Below are 15,550 nucleotides of genomic sequence, written 5' to 3' on the forward strand. Positions count from 1 at the left end.
CGTGTGCTGTGAGAGCTGTGCACTGGGGTTCCCTCTTTTGGTGACAGTAACTCACTGTGTTTACAAGCACAAGGAGTGGTGTTCAGCTGGGTGCAACCCTGTAGTGTCCCCTGGGGCTCTGAGGACAAAGATGGGAATTTTTTGTTGTGTACTCACTCCAGAGCTATGTGAGTTGTAGTTATTTTAATCATCTTACAGAGACAGAATAAAATACAGCTTGTTCTTGTGCTCAGAAAGCTCCTTAGAGCTGGAAAGGCTGTTTTTTAAATACCCACTAACAAGCTGTCGGGGTTTGAAGTACACTGGGGTTGAAGGTGGTCCTTTGTACATATATGATGCCCTGCTCTTTAGAAAAGGACATTTATAGAGCCAGGGAAGGAAACACATCCAAATGAGCACAGGGTTTTTTTCATAGGCCTTTTTCTGACTTCAGCTGTAGACAGAAGCAGTTGTAGCTGAGCACTTACCAGTAGAAACAAATCTGTGCTGTTACATGGTTTGACAGCAGCAGTGGTCCCCGTCTGTGCCACCCAAGATAACACTGGCTGGTTTGATGCATGGCTCAAAACTTGGGTGAGGCAAAGAGCCTGCCTCACCTGCAAAGGTCACAGCTTTGATTTGTTGCTTCTGCTTCCCCTGATTGTCTCTTGCCTGCCACAGCAGCAAATGCCTTTAATTATGCATGAGATAATTAACTTGATAAAGTCTTGGATCATTAATCTGTGCAGAGCTGAAAGCTGTTTTCAGTATGTAATGATGAGCAGTGAATTTATTGCTCTGATTATGTCCCTCACATACCCTCCCTCCCTCTCCCTATCTTACCTCTTGCTGTGGCAGCTCTGACGTGATGCTGCCCTGAATTTGACCTACACAGTTACCTTGGGTTTGGTACCTGCTGCAAAGGGCAGTTGTATCCTTGTACTTTCTTCTTTTTTAACCATGTCCTCATTTGAGGACCTGCTGTTTGCATGCTGATGTCTAGAATCAGCCTCCAAATCCAGTTCCTGACGCTGGACCCCTTTGCTGTGCTTGCACTGTGCTGACCCTCTTCTTGTTTGGACACCTGGTCTGATCCTTTTCCTGTGTTTCCAGCAGGATTGAGGGGTGAGATGTGGATTTCTCTGGAACGGGGAGCACAAAGCCAGAGGAGGCTGCTGAGAACAGCCAGTGCACTCTCTTCCCTCCAGCACAGTGATACGTGGTACCCTGAGCAGATTGCCATGCCTCTTAAAATCCCATCTTTCCCTCCATACTTGTCGCAATGTGCTGAAAGAAGCCTAAATGTCAGACACACACAGTGGGGGAAGATGAGATGTCATTATCAAGCCTGGATGTTGCTGAAAGCAGATGATTAGCTTTATCCCTGAGCAGTTGGGATGCTTTGAACTATAATCTCAGTCTCTAATTGTAAACTGTCCATCCACTTTGCTTAGACCTACCCTATAATGAAAATAGTTCTTACTGAAGCTTTGCTACCCCTTCATCTCCCAGGGAGACAACATGCTGGGGAAAACCCTCAAGGGTGTAGGACTCAGTGTGCAAGAGTGAGGCCTAAAACATGACCTTTTTTTCTCTTTTCCTCCCTAGTATTCCCTGTGTAACGAGCCTCTGATAGAGCTGTCGAACCCTGGTGCCAGCGGTTCCCTCTTCTACGTCACCAGCGACGATGAATTCATCATAAAAACTGTGATGCACAAGGAAGCTGAATTCTTACAGAAGCTCCTTCCTGGCTACTACATGGTTTGTATCCCCCCAGCACCTTGGGCACGACTTGGGTTTGTTGTGGCAGCTTTTCTGTTCGTGGCCAATGTTAACACAAATCCAGGCCCAGAAGCACAAATCGTGCCAGTTATTTGCAGAGACCCTGTCCCTGGTTTATCCTGGGCCAGAGAGCAGCTCTTGATTTCTGACTTCTGGAGAGATGAAGAGAGCTGTTATTTTTAAACTTGGAAGTTCCCACTTACTGTGTTTATTTCTTTTCCAGTTTGGTTTCCCTTTTTTAGCTGCTGTTGATGGGGAAAGCAGGGAATTTCCAGGCTTGGTTATTTGTCCAGAGAGTGCTGAACATCCTATTCCCTGTATTCAAGGCATAGTGGTATTTTCAGGTCCTAAAGCCATTGAAATGCAGGAGTTTGTCACATGTGTGAGTAAGTTCTCATGTAAAGTTGAGAATATTTCTAAATGAAGACCCCCCCATCTGACTGTTCCAAGATCTGTTCACTATGAAGGTGGTAGAACAGGGTGCCCAGAGAAGCTGTGGCTGCCCCATCCCTGGCAGAGTTCAAGGCCAGGTTGGACACAGGGGCTTGGAGCAACCTGCTCTAGTGGAAGGTGTCTCTGCCCATGGCAGGGGCTGGGACTGGAGGAGCTTTAAGGTCCCCTCAACTCAACCCATTCCATGGTTCTGTGACGTGTTGAACACAGCAGGAGTTCTCTGCCACAATGAGCTTTCCTCATGTTTTTTCCCAACCCTTCTGCAGAACCTGAACCAGAACCCCCGGACGCTGCTACCAAAGTTTTATGGACTGTACTGTGTGCAGTCAGGGGGCAAAAACATCCGTGTGGTCGTGATGAACAACATCCTGCCTCGTGTGGTGAAAATGCACCTGAAATTTGACCTGAAAGGCTCCACCTATAAACGCCGGGCATCCAAGAAGGAAAAAGAAAAGTCCAGCCCTACATACAAGGATCTAGACTTCATGCAAGACATACCCGAAGGCCTGATGTTGGATGCAGACACCTTCACTGCATTGGTGAAAACATTGCAACGTGACTGTCTGGTAAGGAGGGGAGCAGGTTAATGAAGTTCTGTGGCTCTCAAGCATGAGGAAGAGCAAATGATTGAGAATCTTACTCATCTGCTAACCCCAAAGCAGGATAAATCCCTTCTACTGCCCTTTTCCCTGAAAGCAAAGCAGTGGAGTTGGATTTCATGACAGCCTCTGAGGACTGAGGCTGTGCTCCTTTGCCTGGTGCAGCCTGCTCCACTTGGAGCTTATCTGTTGGGACTAAATATATGTGTGCAGCAGATACATGGTACAACACTGTTATTTGCAACCCTTCAGCCCTTTGGGTTGATTATGGGATGGCCAAACTCCATGCAGTCAAGTTCAGAGATGACTTTTGATTCGGAACCATTCAGGCTCTGGCAAAGGAGTTGATAGAGGGAATGTGGACGGGCTGTTCCATGCTTTGGTATCTGTGCTGCATTTGAGCTGCTGGCCTGATATCTTGTCTTTGTTCTTAAACTCAATACTAACCTGTAGGTGTTGGAAAGCTTTAAAATCATAGACTACAGCCTCCTCCTTGGGGTTCATAACATAGACCAGCAAGAACGGGAGCAGCAGTCCGAGGGAGCTCACAGCACGTCGGATGAGAAGCGTCCTGTGGGGCAGAAGGCACTTTACTCCACGGCCATGGAGTCCATCCAGGGTGGGGCTACCCGGGGGGAGCCCATAGACACAGATGACGCGTAGGTGAAAACCTGGTTCACTTGCGGGGGGTGGAGGTGGAGGCTGGGGTAGTAAATCCCAAATGAGGCCCATGTGGACTGTCAAGAGTGAGCATCTCTTCTGGGGGTTGTGGTACTGCTGCCAATAAGTCAGCATGGGGTGAAAGGGGAAGCTGAGGTGGGGAATACTGCTGGAAGGCTCCAGCCTCATGGTAATCTCTCTTTTAGGCCAGTCTAGAGGTTGACAGCTCCTGTAACAGCCTCTGAACATCCACCCATGCTCTGGGAAGGAGAAGCTTGCTCAGTTCTAGCTGAGCATCCAAATACTGGAGTGAAAGTAGGGATCAGCCTGTCCCTAGGAGCTTGGAGTTAAATCTCCATCACTCCATCTTTGGAATCCCTGGCAGTAGAATAGAATAGTTTGGGTTGGAAAGGACCTTAGGATCATCTAGTTCCAAACCCCCTGCCATGGGCAGGGACACCACACACTAAACCATGTCAGCCAAGACTCCATCCAGCCTGGCCTTGAACACTGCCAGGGCTGGAGCATTCACAACTTCCTGAGGCCATCCCAGTGTGGTTATCAAACAGCAACGTAGCCAAGTGCTGGAGTAACTGGTGGAGCTGTGGGTTGATGGGGTTGCCCAGAACCTGTCCTATGCCTGCCCTGTGGCTCTGGGTACCAAACGTGCTAACAAATGGTGGAGTTTGCTCTTTGTTGGTGTCTGAAACGAGCTGCTCCAGTTTTGATGGAGGATCAGTCACAGCAGAGCCAGGGTAATGCTTTGGTGTTTCCATTCTTCCAAGCAGCATCATTAATTCCAGTGGCATGCTTTTGTTGTGTGCTGGGGCTTGTGGTTGCTGCACCTTTGACAGGACTGATGTTAGTGTGGATGGATCTGGAAACACCCTCACCCTTAAAGGTTTGCTGCCCTAATAGGCAGGCAGCTTGTGCTGACCTGATGAATATTCTCAGCCCAGAATAAGAAGTCCTGTAGCTAAGAGAAGACAATGTGGTGCTGTCTGGCCCAGGCTGTCACCTTTGGTCCTGTCCTGATCGTTGGTCTTGGGTGATCCAGGCAGGCAGGAGCCCTGGGGGCACTCGGTGTGAGATGGGCTGTGTCAGTCAGTGCTTTCCCCTGGTTGTGCACCAAAGAGCACAGGTTTTGCACTGTGACCACCATATCAGAGCCCTCTTTTCAGTGCCCCACCTTCTGCAGGGCTCGGGGTGTTATTTTGGGGCTGCACTCGCTGAGGTTTTGTTCTACCTGCAGGATGGGAGGAATCCCAGCGGTGAATGGCAAAGGAGAGCGTCTCCTGCTCCATGTAGGAATAATAGATATCCTTCAATCATACAGGTAAGTAACTTTGTAGTTGTCTGTCCTTTAAGGGTGTTAACATCTATTTTAATCCTGAATGGAAGCAGGAAGGTTTTCCTCTGCTGAAGGGTTTGCTAATGAGTAGGTAGGATGCCTAAAGCTGTCTGTCCGTGCGTGTCGGGGGCTGTGGATTTTTATCCTGTCCTTAGAACAGCTGGTGACACAGAGCCATTCTTCTAAGGTATAATAGGTTTCCAAGGTATCATAAATCCAGGGCTGGAAGTTGATTTTCTGCCCCTCTTGGAGCCCAGCTCCTCCTTCCCTGTAGGGTTCCCCAGCAGTCCTGACCTGACTCAGAGATGCCGATGTGCTCAGCCGACCTGTCTTGGCTGGAGCACAGACTGTGCTTAGATGAAGGAGGAATTGTTAGCAGCTCAGTGATCTCCCCTGTGTGGTTTAGACATAGAGTATGTGCCTGAATCTGTCTCTTCACTTCTCCCCTGGAATTTAGGTTCATCAAGAAGCTAGAACATACCTGGAAGGCCCTTGTCCATGATGGGGTGAGTGTCTTTCCAGGCCATGGCAGGATTACCTGCCTTGGCTTCCTTTATGCTACTTGCTGCTGATTACCTTGCTATTTATAGTGCCTGAACTGGCACAGTTGAAGCTGATGTAAGGAATAGTTCTTGCCTCTTATGCCACCTCAGAGGCGTAGTGCCACTTATTCCCAATCAGGTTTTCTTGCTCACTCCACCTCCTTGCATCTTTAGCTGTTGTGCTACCAGCTTTCCTCCTCTACTCCCATCTGTCATTTTCTTCCTCCCCATGACTCCAGGAGCTGTACACACACACTATGTGCATTCGGGTATGTGTTCAGGAACCCTGTGTTTGCTCTCTTTGACTGACTGTTTCCACTCCAGTAACTATCTGCTAATAAATCCCTCTCAGTGCTTCCCTGCTGTCGTGTCTCCTGCAGCAGCCGGGTGCACGTTTACAAAAGAACAACCTCGGATGTGGAAACTGTTTCTCAGCATTACTTATCCTGCCTTCCCTTAAATAATAAGGCAAAGGAAGCGTGTGGCTGCCGAGTCCTGGTAGCACAGTGAAACAGCAGAGGCAGAGACAACTCCGGGTTTACCATTGCCAACAAAAAGTGCAAACTATTTGAGGTGTGTGGAGAAACTTGGCTGCACGTTGGGGTCGGTGCCTTGTGCAGAGGTCCCCAGATGTGCCTTGAATGGCAGCAGAGCCAGGAGAAATGTCATGTGTGTAAAACTCCAGAAGGCTACAAAGGAATAAAATCACCAAAATCCATTCTAAAATTACAGCCAGAATATAATCAAATGCAATCAAATCAAAGGCAATGCTTCAGGCTTATTTATAGCATTAATCAGCTCGTTTCAGTTAAGCCTTTCCATTTTAAGGCTCTATCAGGACTAAGTGTTGGAATAGAAAAGATTCTGTTGGTTGTGACAGAAATTCTGCCTTGAGGGGTAATTTTCCAATGCAACAACTGCTCTTTGCCTCTGCAGGACACGGTGTCCGTGCACAGACCCAGCTTCTACGCAGAGAGATTCTTCAAATTCATGACCAACACGGTGTTCCGAAAGAATTCCTGTAAGTACCTCACCCAAGAGCTGTTGCCCTTGTGATGAGTCAAAGCAGTCGAGCTGCTTTGGTGCACGTGGAGGGTTTCTGGGCTAGAGTCTGAGCAGGCTTCTCCACTGGGGAGAAGCGCAAAGCCCTCAGGTTGCCATGGCTTGCTTTGCTCTGCTCAGACTGGCCCCAGGAGCTCTCCTCTCCCCACAGACTGGCTCACACTAAGCCCTTTGGAGATGGCACTTGCAGATTACATGTGTGTCTGTGCCAGAGGGCAGAGGCCTCTCTCCCTCTAGGAAGGGTAAAGTGCCTTTGGTGTGACAGGAGTTCATGGAATCATAGAATCAACCAGGTTGGAAAAGACCTTTAAGCTCATCAAGTCCAACCTGCCCAGCACAGGGGGACAGTCACTGCCCTGGTCCTGCTGATACAGGCCAGGATGCTGTTGGCCTTCTGACTGCCTGGGCACAAGCTGGCTCATGTTCGGCTCCATCACTCAGCACCCCAGGGCCTTTTCTGCCAGGCAGCTTTCCAGCTGCTCTGGTGCTGGTAGGAATTTCATCTCCTTTCCCTCCTGTCATCCAGCTCTGAAGTCATCTCCCTCAAAGAAAGGGCGCAGTGCCTTGCTGGCTGTCAAGACTGCTGGTCCAACAGCTGCGTTTTCAGCTAGCCAGCTTCCCTGTGAAAAGGATGAGACACAGTATGACCTTCGTGCAGCCCGGAGCTACCCCACACTTGATGATGAAGGTAATGGTCTGGTGTGGTGCCCCATGGCCTTGTGAATGCCCTCTCTCCTGGAGCAGTTCCTTATGATCCTCCCCTGTCCTCGTCAAGTTCCCCACTGTGCACCGACCACGTCTTCCTTGATGGATAGCTCTTCACTGCTGTGTCTTTGCAAGTGCTAAACTTCACCAGGACAGGGGAGAATGTAAGAGTATGCTCTCTTGTCACAGCACCAGCAGTTAGTTGTTTGGGGAAGCAACTCCTCTGCATTGAAGAACACCAAATCCCTTCTTTGCAGCACTGTAGGGTTTGGAGTAAAAATGCTTGCTTGTTTCACTGCTGCAAGGCACCAGCAGTCATAGCCCTTAAAAAAGGGGGTGGAAGGGAAGGGCTGGGAGCTATAGGGGTCTAATGACAGTGTCTGAATAGTTAAAAAGGCCATTGGAAAAAGGGCAGCTGACCTGGTTCTGTGCTGCCTTATGATCGCTTCCCTCTGGCCTGGCCTTACAGATGAGTGGTGAAGGGCAGGCTCCTTGAGTGTAAAGCACCAAGCACTGGATTCATCCCTTAATTCACTTGGATATTTATCTCCGGTGATCCAAGCCTTTTAATCCAGCTTTGGTTGCCAACGAGCTGCCTTCACTGGCATTACATTTCCTATAAGTGTCTGTCTATCCCACTGGGAATGGTGCTTACTGGCTCTCATCTAGAGGATGCTTTGGAAGACACTGTTGCATTCATGAACCACCTAAACTTGTTGCAGTTTCTATTTGAAGTGAGCAGTCCCAGGGAGGGTGTGCAGGTTGATGGTGGAGCAGCCTCTCAGGGCTGGTGTAGGTGATGTGTTGGTGTTTGACCTACTCATCCTTTTCTTCCTGCATCTCTCCTGCCCTCCACTCTGGACCAGCAGGCAGGCCAGACCTGCTACCCTGCACACCTCCTTCCTTTGAAGAAGCTACCACGGCTTCCATAGCCACAACACTGTCTTCAACATCTCTTTCTGTTCCTGAGCGATCCCCTTCGGAGACCTCTGAGCAGCCCAGGTACAGGTGAGGACAGCACCACCCATCCCCTGCCCTGCTGCAGCTGGGCAGCTGTTCCTCCTCCTCGTGCTGCACATCTCAGCAGCTGCCCTGTGCTCTGGAATGCAAACAACTGGCTTTAATGAAACCTCTCCTGGGAGCAAACAGACACAGCTTTGATGGGATTAATTATTGCTGCGAGAAGCGTCAGCTGTTAAGTAGAACATCTCCCTCATGGGGTGAGGAGTTAGAGCTGGGGGCATTACAGGATTCCTGTCTCAAATCACTCCTTAAACTCTGCTGTTCTTGTTTCCTTCTGCAGGAGACGTACACACTCCTCAGGGCAGGATGGCAGGTGAGGAAAGTCTCATCTCTTCTTGAACTGCTGTACAGAGACCTCAAATTCATCCCTATGTCTCTTGGGGGGCTGAATGTGAATTTCAGCAGCCCCAAGATTTCGGCATGGTCCTCTGCAGGATGATGATCTGCTTCCTGCAATCAAATGACCCCGGTTTCTTAGACAGAATTTTCCTTACAAGTGGGTCTCTCAGTGCTTTGTGAGGAAAACAGAATCATAGAATGGTTTGGGAGGGAAGGGACCTTAAAGCTCCTCCAGTTCCAACCCCCTGCCTCGGGCAGGGACACCTTCCACTAGAGCAGGTTGCTCCAAGCCCCTCTGTCCAACCTGGCCTTGAACCCTGCCAGGGAGGGGCCAGCCACAGCTTCTCTGGGCACCCTGTGCCAGCGCCTCAGCACCCTCCCAGGGAAGAGCTTCTGCCTCAGCGCTTATCTCCATCTCCCCTCTGGCAGGTTCAAGCCATTCCCCTTGTCCTGTCCCTACAGGCCCTTGTCCAAAGCCCCTCTCCAGGTTTCTTGTAGCCCCTTTAGGCACTGGAGCTGCTCTATGGTCTCCCCAGAGTGAATTATTCTGATCTTCTGGGGAATTCCCTCTGGGGTTTTGAGAGGAAGAGGGGTGAGTTGCCTGGCATGAAGCTGGGTGGGAGTGCTGCCTCCTGGCTCTGGCTTCCAGCCAGGGGTGGCACAGAGCAGGACAGTGCTGCCAATCAACCTGGAGCTTGTTCCTTTCCCAAGCATGTGCCCTCACCTTCTTCCCATGAGGTCTGTGGAGCCAGCCCTGGTAGCACAGGCAATTACTGCAATAGCATGAGGTATTAAACTGAAGACTCTCCCAGACAGCTCCTGAGTGTGCAGGTAAATCCAGTGTTAACCCTGGAGCATGCTTGGGCAGCTTTGGGAGTCTTAGAAGTCAGAGGCTTTGACCCTTGTGTGGTTGATAGATAATGCCAGGCTAACTCTGCGCACAAGTTTTCCCCAGAGGCCAATTCTTTTTCCTCCCATACTCCACTGACACTGGCTATTTAATCCCTTTCTTCTTGTCCTCCTTTCCCACCTCTCTCTTTGGTTTCCAGGTCACACGAGGAGGTGCGGGTTGAGGAGGAGCTTCAGCAGATCAGTGTCGAGCTGGAGCCCAAGTGTGATGTTGAGATCGTAGCTCCTGAAGAAGATGACAAAGAGTGAGTGTTCTCTGGTGCTGGACAGCTTTGCAGACCCCTACCTGGTGTCATTTGGTCCTTCTGGATGTGACAGTGGAGCATCTCCAGCACCTCTGTAGTAAATCAGCCTTGCTTGCTCATTTCTGATGGCAGTGACTAGACTCTGTCATCTTTTCCCCCCTCCAGAGAGGCGGCTTCTTCAGCCTGTGCCATTGTAACATCCACAGCTACTATAGAGGTGGAGACAGCCAGCCAGGCCTCAGAACCAGCCAGCCAGGCCTCGGAACCAGCCAGCCAGGCCTCGGATGAAGATGATGTGCCAGTCACAGACATATACTTTGTAAGATACCTTCTCTGCTTGGCCAGTTAGGGGTGTGATGGGAGAGGTTGGACGAGGCAGTTGGGCACAGGGCAGTGCCATCTGCACTTTGAGCACCTTGAGATCTTGACACTGGGTGGTTTTTTGAGTGCAGGCGAGTGGATTAACCCTTGGAGAATGCAAACCAGTGTCTTGTAGGGCTCAGATGGGTGGCACTGCTGCTGTGGATGTAACCACAGGTGTGCTGCTCTACTTCCAAGCAGGCTGAGGGTTTATCTAGGCCACGTTCACTCCTGGGACAAGCCAGAGTGAATGTAGGTGCAACTGAGGGGTTCTTCCTTCCTCAGCCGGAGAGCCCGAGCTCAAACATGCCACAGTGGCCTAGAGCCAGAAGGGAGGTGGTTGCAGTGGGGCTGACCTTGGGCTCTGGTGAACTCTGGCTTTTCCTTTCCCTGCAGGCAGATGCATTAGGGGATGCATTGGAAATCTAGTGCTGAGACAGGGAGTAAGTGAGGTGGTTGCTGGTTGGCAGCAGAGTGCTGTGGAGCCTGGAGCCGTGTTCCTCAGTCAGCCGTCACAATGTCTGAGCAGCTTCTATGGCCCAGAGAAGAGTTTTTAGCCACATGGACGTGCCCTGTGGGTTCCCGGAGCAGAGCTGAGGGTCTGACCCTGAGAGCTCTCCCCTGTGTGTGGGCGCTGGAACCATCTCAGTAAAGGAGGTGCCCATCTCCTCCCTGCTCCGACACGGTGCTGTTGGGTACGTGGTGATGGAGCTGAGCTGAGCCCTTGTGATGAGCTCCTTCAGGCTAACCTAAAAATGGCAATGTTTGCCTTTCCCTGTGCTTGCACGACTCTGCTGCAGAGCTGCTCACTCATTGCCGAGTCATTCCAAGGCTCGTGGGAGCTGTGGAAGGAATCAGCTCCATTTTAAAGGCTCGTCTGGTTTGGGGTTTTGTGCATGCTGTTTAAAATGCCAACAGCTCCCTCTAACACCACCTGCTCTTTCTTTGCCTGTGGATGGCAGCTGGGTGGAAGCTGCCTGTTCCGATGGCAGGTGTCTTATAGGAAGGGTCAGCTTCTCTTCCTCCCTGTCCCTGGGCATATGGACTCACCCCCCAACTTGTGGGACTCCTCTTTATCCAGAGGAAACCATCTGTGTGCAGTGTGTGCTCCCAGAGAGCGTGACCGACTGCTCATCAGCATTTCATACTTCATCCGAGTCCTTGTTTTGCATTAAATGTGTGTCGTGTGCTGTGGAGTGTTTCTCACTGCTGGGATGAAGGGAAAAGCTGATTTTTGGGTTCCCATGGGCGCTGTCCTTGGAAAACCACTTGAGCTGGAGCATCGGAGCGCAGCAGGGCCGGAGCCACGGCTGCTCATTGCCAGGAGTGCTCCAGGGGTGAAGGTCAAGGGATGATTTGTCAAATCCCAGGGGACCGTGATCTGATCTCTGGGAGTCTGCTCCTGAAAGGAAAGCACTTCATCCTCCTGTTCACCCCCAGGGGAATGAAAGTGCAGAGATGGTGACAGGGCATGGGCACTGCTCTTCCCACGCACGGCTTTCCTGCCCGCTGAGCCCTTCAGGCCTGGAGCTGCCCAACCCCCTGGTTGTCGCTTTCTCTTTCATTCTCTTTTTCATATCATCCTTTTTGTTTCCCCCCCCTTTTGTTTCCTTCCTCACTTCACTCGTCCTGGGGCCATCCAGTTCACAGATGGGAGGTACTGGATTTACTCTCCCCGCCAGCACAGATTCCGAACCACCTGGCTTTCCTCTGGGAGTGTAAGTGAACATGCCAGCACGTAGGGGAGCAGAGCTGCAGCTTTGAAACACTGGGGCCAGCGCTCCATTTCCCTTGGATGCTGGGGCTCTCTATCCTGTGGCCACTAGGAACCAGCCCAGCAGAAACGAGGGAAGCATATTGGAATCACACAAATGGATCTCCCCTGTAGGATCTTGCAGGAACACATGCTCTGTCCTGCTTTTCTGCAGGCTGGTGACACAGCTCCTGCCATGGGATGGGCTGTACCCATTCCTTGGGTGAACTTGCAAGCAGCAGACCTGGCCAGAGAGGCACCTGAGCCTTTGTAGGTAATGGTAGACTCAGCCCAGGAAGCCAGATGAGATTCCAAAGAGACCATTAAGATGTTTTGAAGCTGCTAAAAACCCAAGCATGACCTCTTACGCTTATGGCAGGGATGGTGAGCAGCTCCTACAGCCAAAGGAGTTAGGAGTTGCTGCTGGGTTAGGGGTGGTTTCTGCTCTCCAGCCCTTCCCAACACCACCAGTGTGCTCCCTCCAGGTTTTCTGGGAGTGGTGGGGGTTTTCCTTTCCTTTCCACAAGTTGCAAGGAGGCACTTGAGCATTTAGAAGCTGAATTCAGAGCTCAAATTGCTTCCTTTCTTGGTCTTTGGGAGAGCTCATCTTCCCAAAGGCAGTGCCAGAGCCTCAGCACAAGCATTTGTATAGTATGGTCCTTCCATTGCCTGCCTTTTTGGTGGCCATGGGGAGGCAGGGCTGTGATGTGCTCCTGGTCTTGGCTGATGGCACCACAAAGTGCTGCACCTACGTGGCCAATAGGCAGCACCCTCCCCAGCAGCTCCTCCTGCCCCTCAGCATGGTTTGGCTGCCCCAGCACCAGGAGGGTTAATATCAAGCACCAAATGCTCCTTTATGTCCCCTCTGGGTTTGCAGCTCCCTGCATGCATCTGAGCTCCCAAAAGGCTCTGGAAAAGGTTGGCTGGAGCCTGTAGTTCAGTCAGGATGGATGAGCAAGAGGATGTGGGGGAGGCTTTATGCAGCATTGAGCTTTTCTGTTTCTCTAGCAGAGCCCCATGAGAAGTTGCAGGCAAGGGTTGCTCTTCCCTCCTTTCTCTGCTAATGAAGCTGCAGTTATTGATGGGGTTCAGCATGTGGAGCCCAGTGCTTCAAAGCTCCTCTGGCTTTTTGTAGTTAGTTTCTTGTACATTGTAAACTGTTAACCCCCCTTCAGGCTTTTTCCAAGTACCCAGATCTATTTCTTTTCCTCTGCAAACCCCAGGCTGTCAAAGGGTGCAATTTCCTCTCTCTGGGAGCACTTCTGGAGACTAAAGAGCCCATTTGCAGAGGAAGTGGGTCCCTCTAGGAACACTGGAAGCAGACACCAGCCTTTGAATCCTCCTGGGCTTCTCTGAGCTGTGTCAGTAGCAGAAGTGTCTTGTCACACGATGCCCAGTGCTGTGATAACCAGCTCCCTTGACGCACACCCTCTTCCCCCTTGTTCTTTCCAAGATCCAGTTGTGTTTTGCCTCCTTTGTCATATTCATTCCCATCACCCCACTGTCTCCAAGACACTCGGTGATAACCATTTCCTTTCTGTGGCCACCATCCACCATGGTCTAACCCACTCATCTGCTGCCTTGCTTGGCCTGCAGGGAAGGGGGAAGGCACAGCAAACCAGAGCATGTTTCACTCTAAGATGCCAGCTTGTCTCATGCACAGGGCTCAGGAAATGTGAGGTTGAGGGCTGGGAGTGGGTAGCAAGAACCATGAGCTCTGTCCTTAAGTAAGTCCTTGCCACGTGTCTCTCAGTTGCTGTGGAGCAGGGGTGATGCTGTGGCAGGGGGGGAGCTGAGGGTTCTCTGGCATCTCAAAAGCTCTAAGAAGCTGTCCCTGCAAGAGGGATGGTTGTGCCATCCCTGCTGCAGGGGAGCAGGGTGCAGTGTCAGCTGCTGGTGGGCTGTCCCATGTATGTACCAAAGATGAGGAAGGCTCCTCTGCTGAGAGCTGGCACCGAGCTCAGTTCTCTCCCTCCAGGTGGACTGCTGTTCTTATGTATTGTTTCCTACTCTTTTTATTTTTCCTTTTATTTGTTCCCTTTTCTCTCCTTTGCTCCCTGCTCTGCTGCTGCTCTCCTTGCATTCTCCCCACCGTCTCTGGCCTCTCTGGCAGCCGACAGACGAGAGGAGTTGGGTTTACTCCCCGCTCCACTATAGCGCTCAGCTCCACTCTGTCTCTGATGAGGAGAGCGATACAGTAAGTGTACAAGACACGTGTGCTGGGTGCCCAGTGGGTCGAGGTCAGAGCTTGTGGCTGTGTCCCCTCAGCATGGGGGCTCTTGCATGGCTGCAGCAGAGCCCTGCTGCGCCTCGGGTCAGCTCTGTGGCAGCAGACGAGATCTCCTGTGCTGGCAGAGCAGGGGTCGTGGCTTGTTCTGGATGGTGTGGTGCAGTGAGAGCTTTGGGGAGCTGAAGTTCTCCACTGGGGTTGTCATTACTGGAGGATGCAAGATGAACAACCTTGGACTTCCCCTTTCATGCTTGATGTGATTCTGGGGAGTTGGCTGGGCTCACATGCAACCACACACAGGGCCAGGGGCAGGCACTGACTCTTTTTTCTCTGCCTCTTGCAGTAATCTCTATGCAGACACAGAAGCCCCAGAGAGCAGCGATTCCCTCTGCAGGTCGATGTGTTCCCTTTTTGTTGATGCAGCCATTCCAGTGGGATGGGGAAGAGCTTGCTGACACCAACCAGTATTGCTGCACTGCAGGATCCCGGGCACTGCATTTCAGAACGGAGCAAAACTATAACCGTGTCTTTCTACTTATCCCAGACGTGGGCAGCAAAAGAAACCACCCGCTCACCCGCAGCCCCGAGGGAGGCAGCAGCGGGGTGTAGAGAATCCTGGGTAGTAATACAGTGTTTCCAGACGTGCACTACCGTAGCTACCTATCCATGTGTGATACTGTGAACCTTTTTAAGTTTTTAACCATGTATTTATTTCTTTTATCTTTGCACAGAGACAGCACAAATGTGCTTTTTTAAACATTTAGTTTACTGCACTTTTTTCTTTCCCCCCCCTTTTTTTTTTTTTTTTTTTTACCTTTTTAAGTTGTTAACCATGTATTTATTTCTTTTATCTTTGCACAGAGACAGCACAAATGTGCTTTTTTAAACATTTAGTTTACTGCACTTTTTTCTTTCCCCCCCCTTTTTTTTTTTTGTTTCTTTTCTTTTCTTGTCATATATTTGTGCATCAGAAAGGAGAGTGAGACTTCACTGGAGAATTGGTAGGAGCACGTTGCTGGGGAGGGCAGGGACCGGAGTGGCTTCACTGGAGGCAGCAGCATGGTCTGACCAACTGATGGAGTCAGGAGGTTTAAGGCTGTCCAGACTCTGCCACGGTTTTGCCAAGTGATCTAAGGCAAGTCACTAAACCACTCTGTGCCTCGGTTTCCCCCGTGCTAATGGGTGCACAGTACCCGCTTCCGTTAAAGCACTTAACCCTGGGATGAAAGGTGCTATGAAAATGCAATGTATTAAAGGCCATGGAACAGAATCACTCCCATGTTACAGTAGTCCAAAGTAGCCATGCCAATTTTCTTGGATTAAAGCATCGCTGGTGACTTCTCTCAATCTGTGACACTGTGCGGGGCCAGCGAGAGCGATCCCGGAACGATCCCGAGGGACAGTGACGTTGTCACCTCCGCTCTCCTCCGGCTGGAATGCTGGGTTCTGCCTTCGCCACGTGCCGCACCGCTGCATCCCCCCTCGCTCTGTGCTCGGAGTCCCAACGCTTCAGCTGAACCGGCTGCCGCACCGGGCCGGCGGGCACGGGCAGAGGTGC

General features: G+C 51.0%; 1 protein-coding gene across 1 annotated transcript in view; it reads left to right on the forward strand.

The window, feature by feature from the left end:
* PIP5K1C (phosphatidylinositol-4-phosphate 5-kinase, type I, gamma) overlaps positions 1-14,749 on the forward strand; it is a gene marked incomplete at its 5' end in the record, with an annotated part of 18,002 nt that extends 3,253 nt beyond the window's left edge. Inside the window, 13 exons of the mRNA XM_010020109.1 lie at positions 1,588-1,740; positions 2,481-2,780; positions 3,267-3,472; positions 4,726-4,809; positions 5,282-5,330; positions 6,303-6,387; positions 6,955-7,116; positions 8,003-8,141; positions 8,437-8,469; positions 9,545-9,649; positions 9,815-9,968; positions 13,876-13,959; positions 14,336-14,749. Coding sequence (XP_010018411.1) covers positions 1,588-1,740; positions 2,481-2,780; positions 3,267-3,472; positions 4,726-4,809; positions 5,282-5,330; positions 6,303-6,387; positions 6,955-7,116; positions 8,003-8,141; positions 8,437-8,469; positions 9,545-9,649; positions 9,815-9,968; positions 13,876-13,959; positions 14,336-14,338 — 1,557 coding nt within the window. The remainder of the gene's footprint in view (positions 1-1,587; positions 1,741-2,480; positions 2,781-3,266; positions 3,473-4,725; positions 4,810-5,281; positions 5,331-6,302; positions 6,388-6,954; positions 7,117-8,002; positions 8,142-8,436; positions 8,470-9,544; positions 9,650-9,814; positions 9,969-13,875; positions 13,960-14,335) is intronic.
* Positions 14,750-15,550: the final 801 nt, after the last annotated feature.

This window comes from Nestor notabilis, unplaced genomic scaffold, assembly GCF_000696875.1.
Source record: "Nestor notabilis isolate BGI_N333 unplaced genomic scaffold, ASM69687v1 scaffold16728, whole genome shotgun sequence".
Lineage (NCBI taxonomy): Eukaryota > Metazoa > Chordata > Aves > Psittaciformes > Psittacidae > Nestor > Nestor notabilis.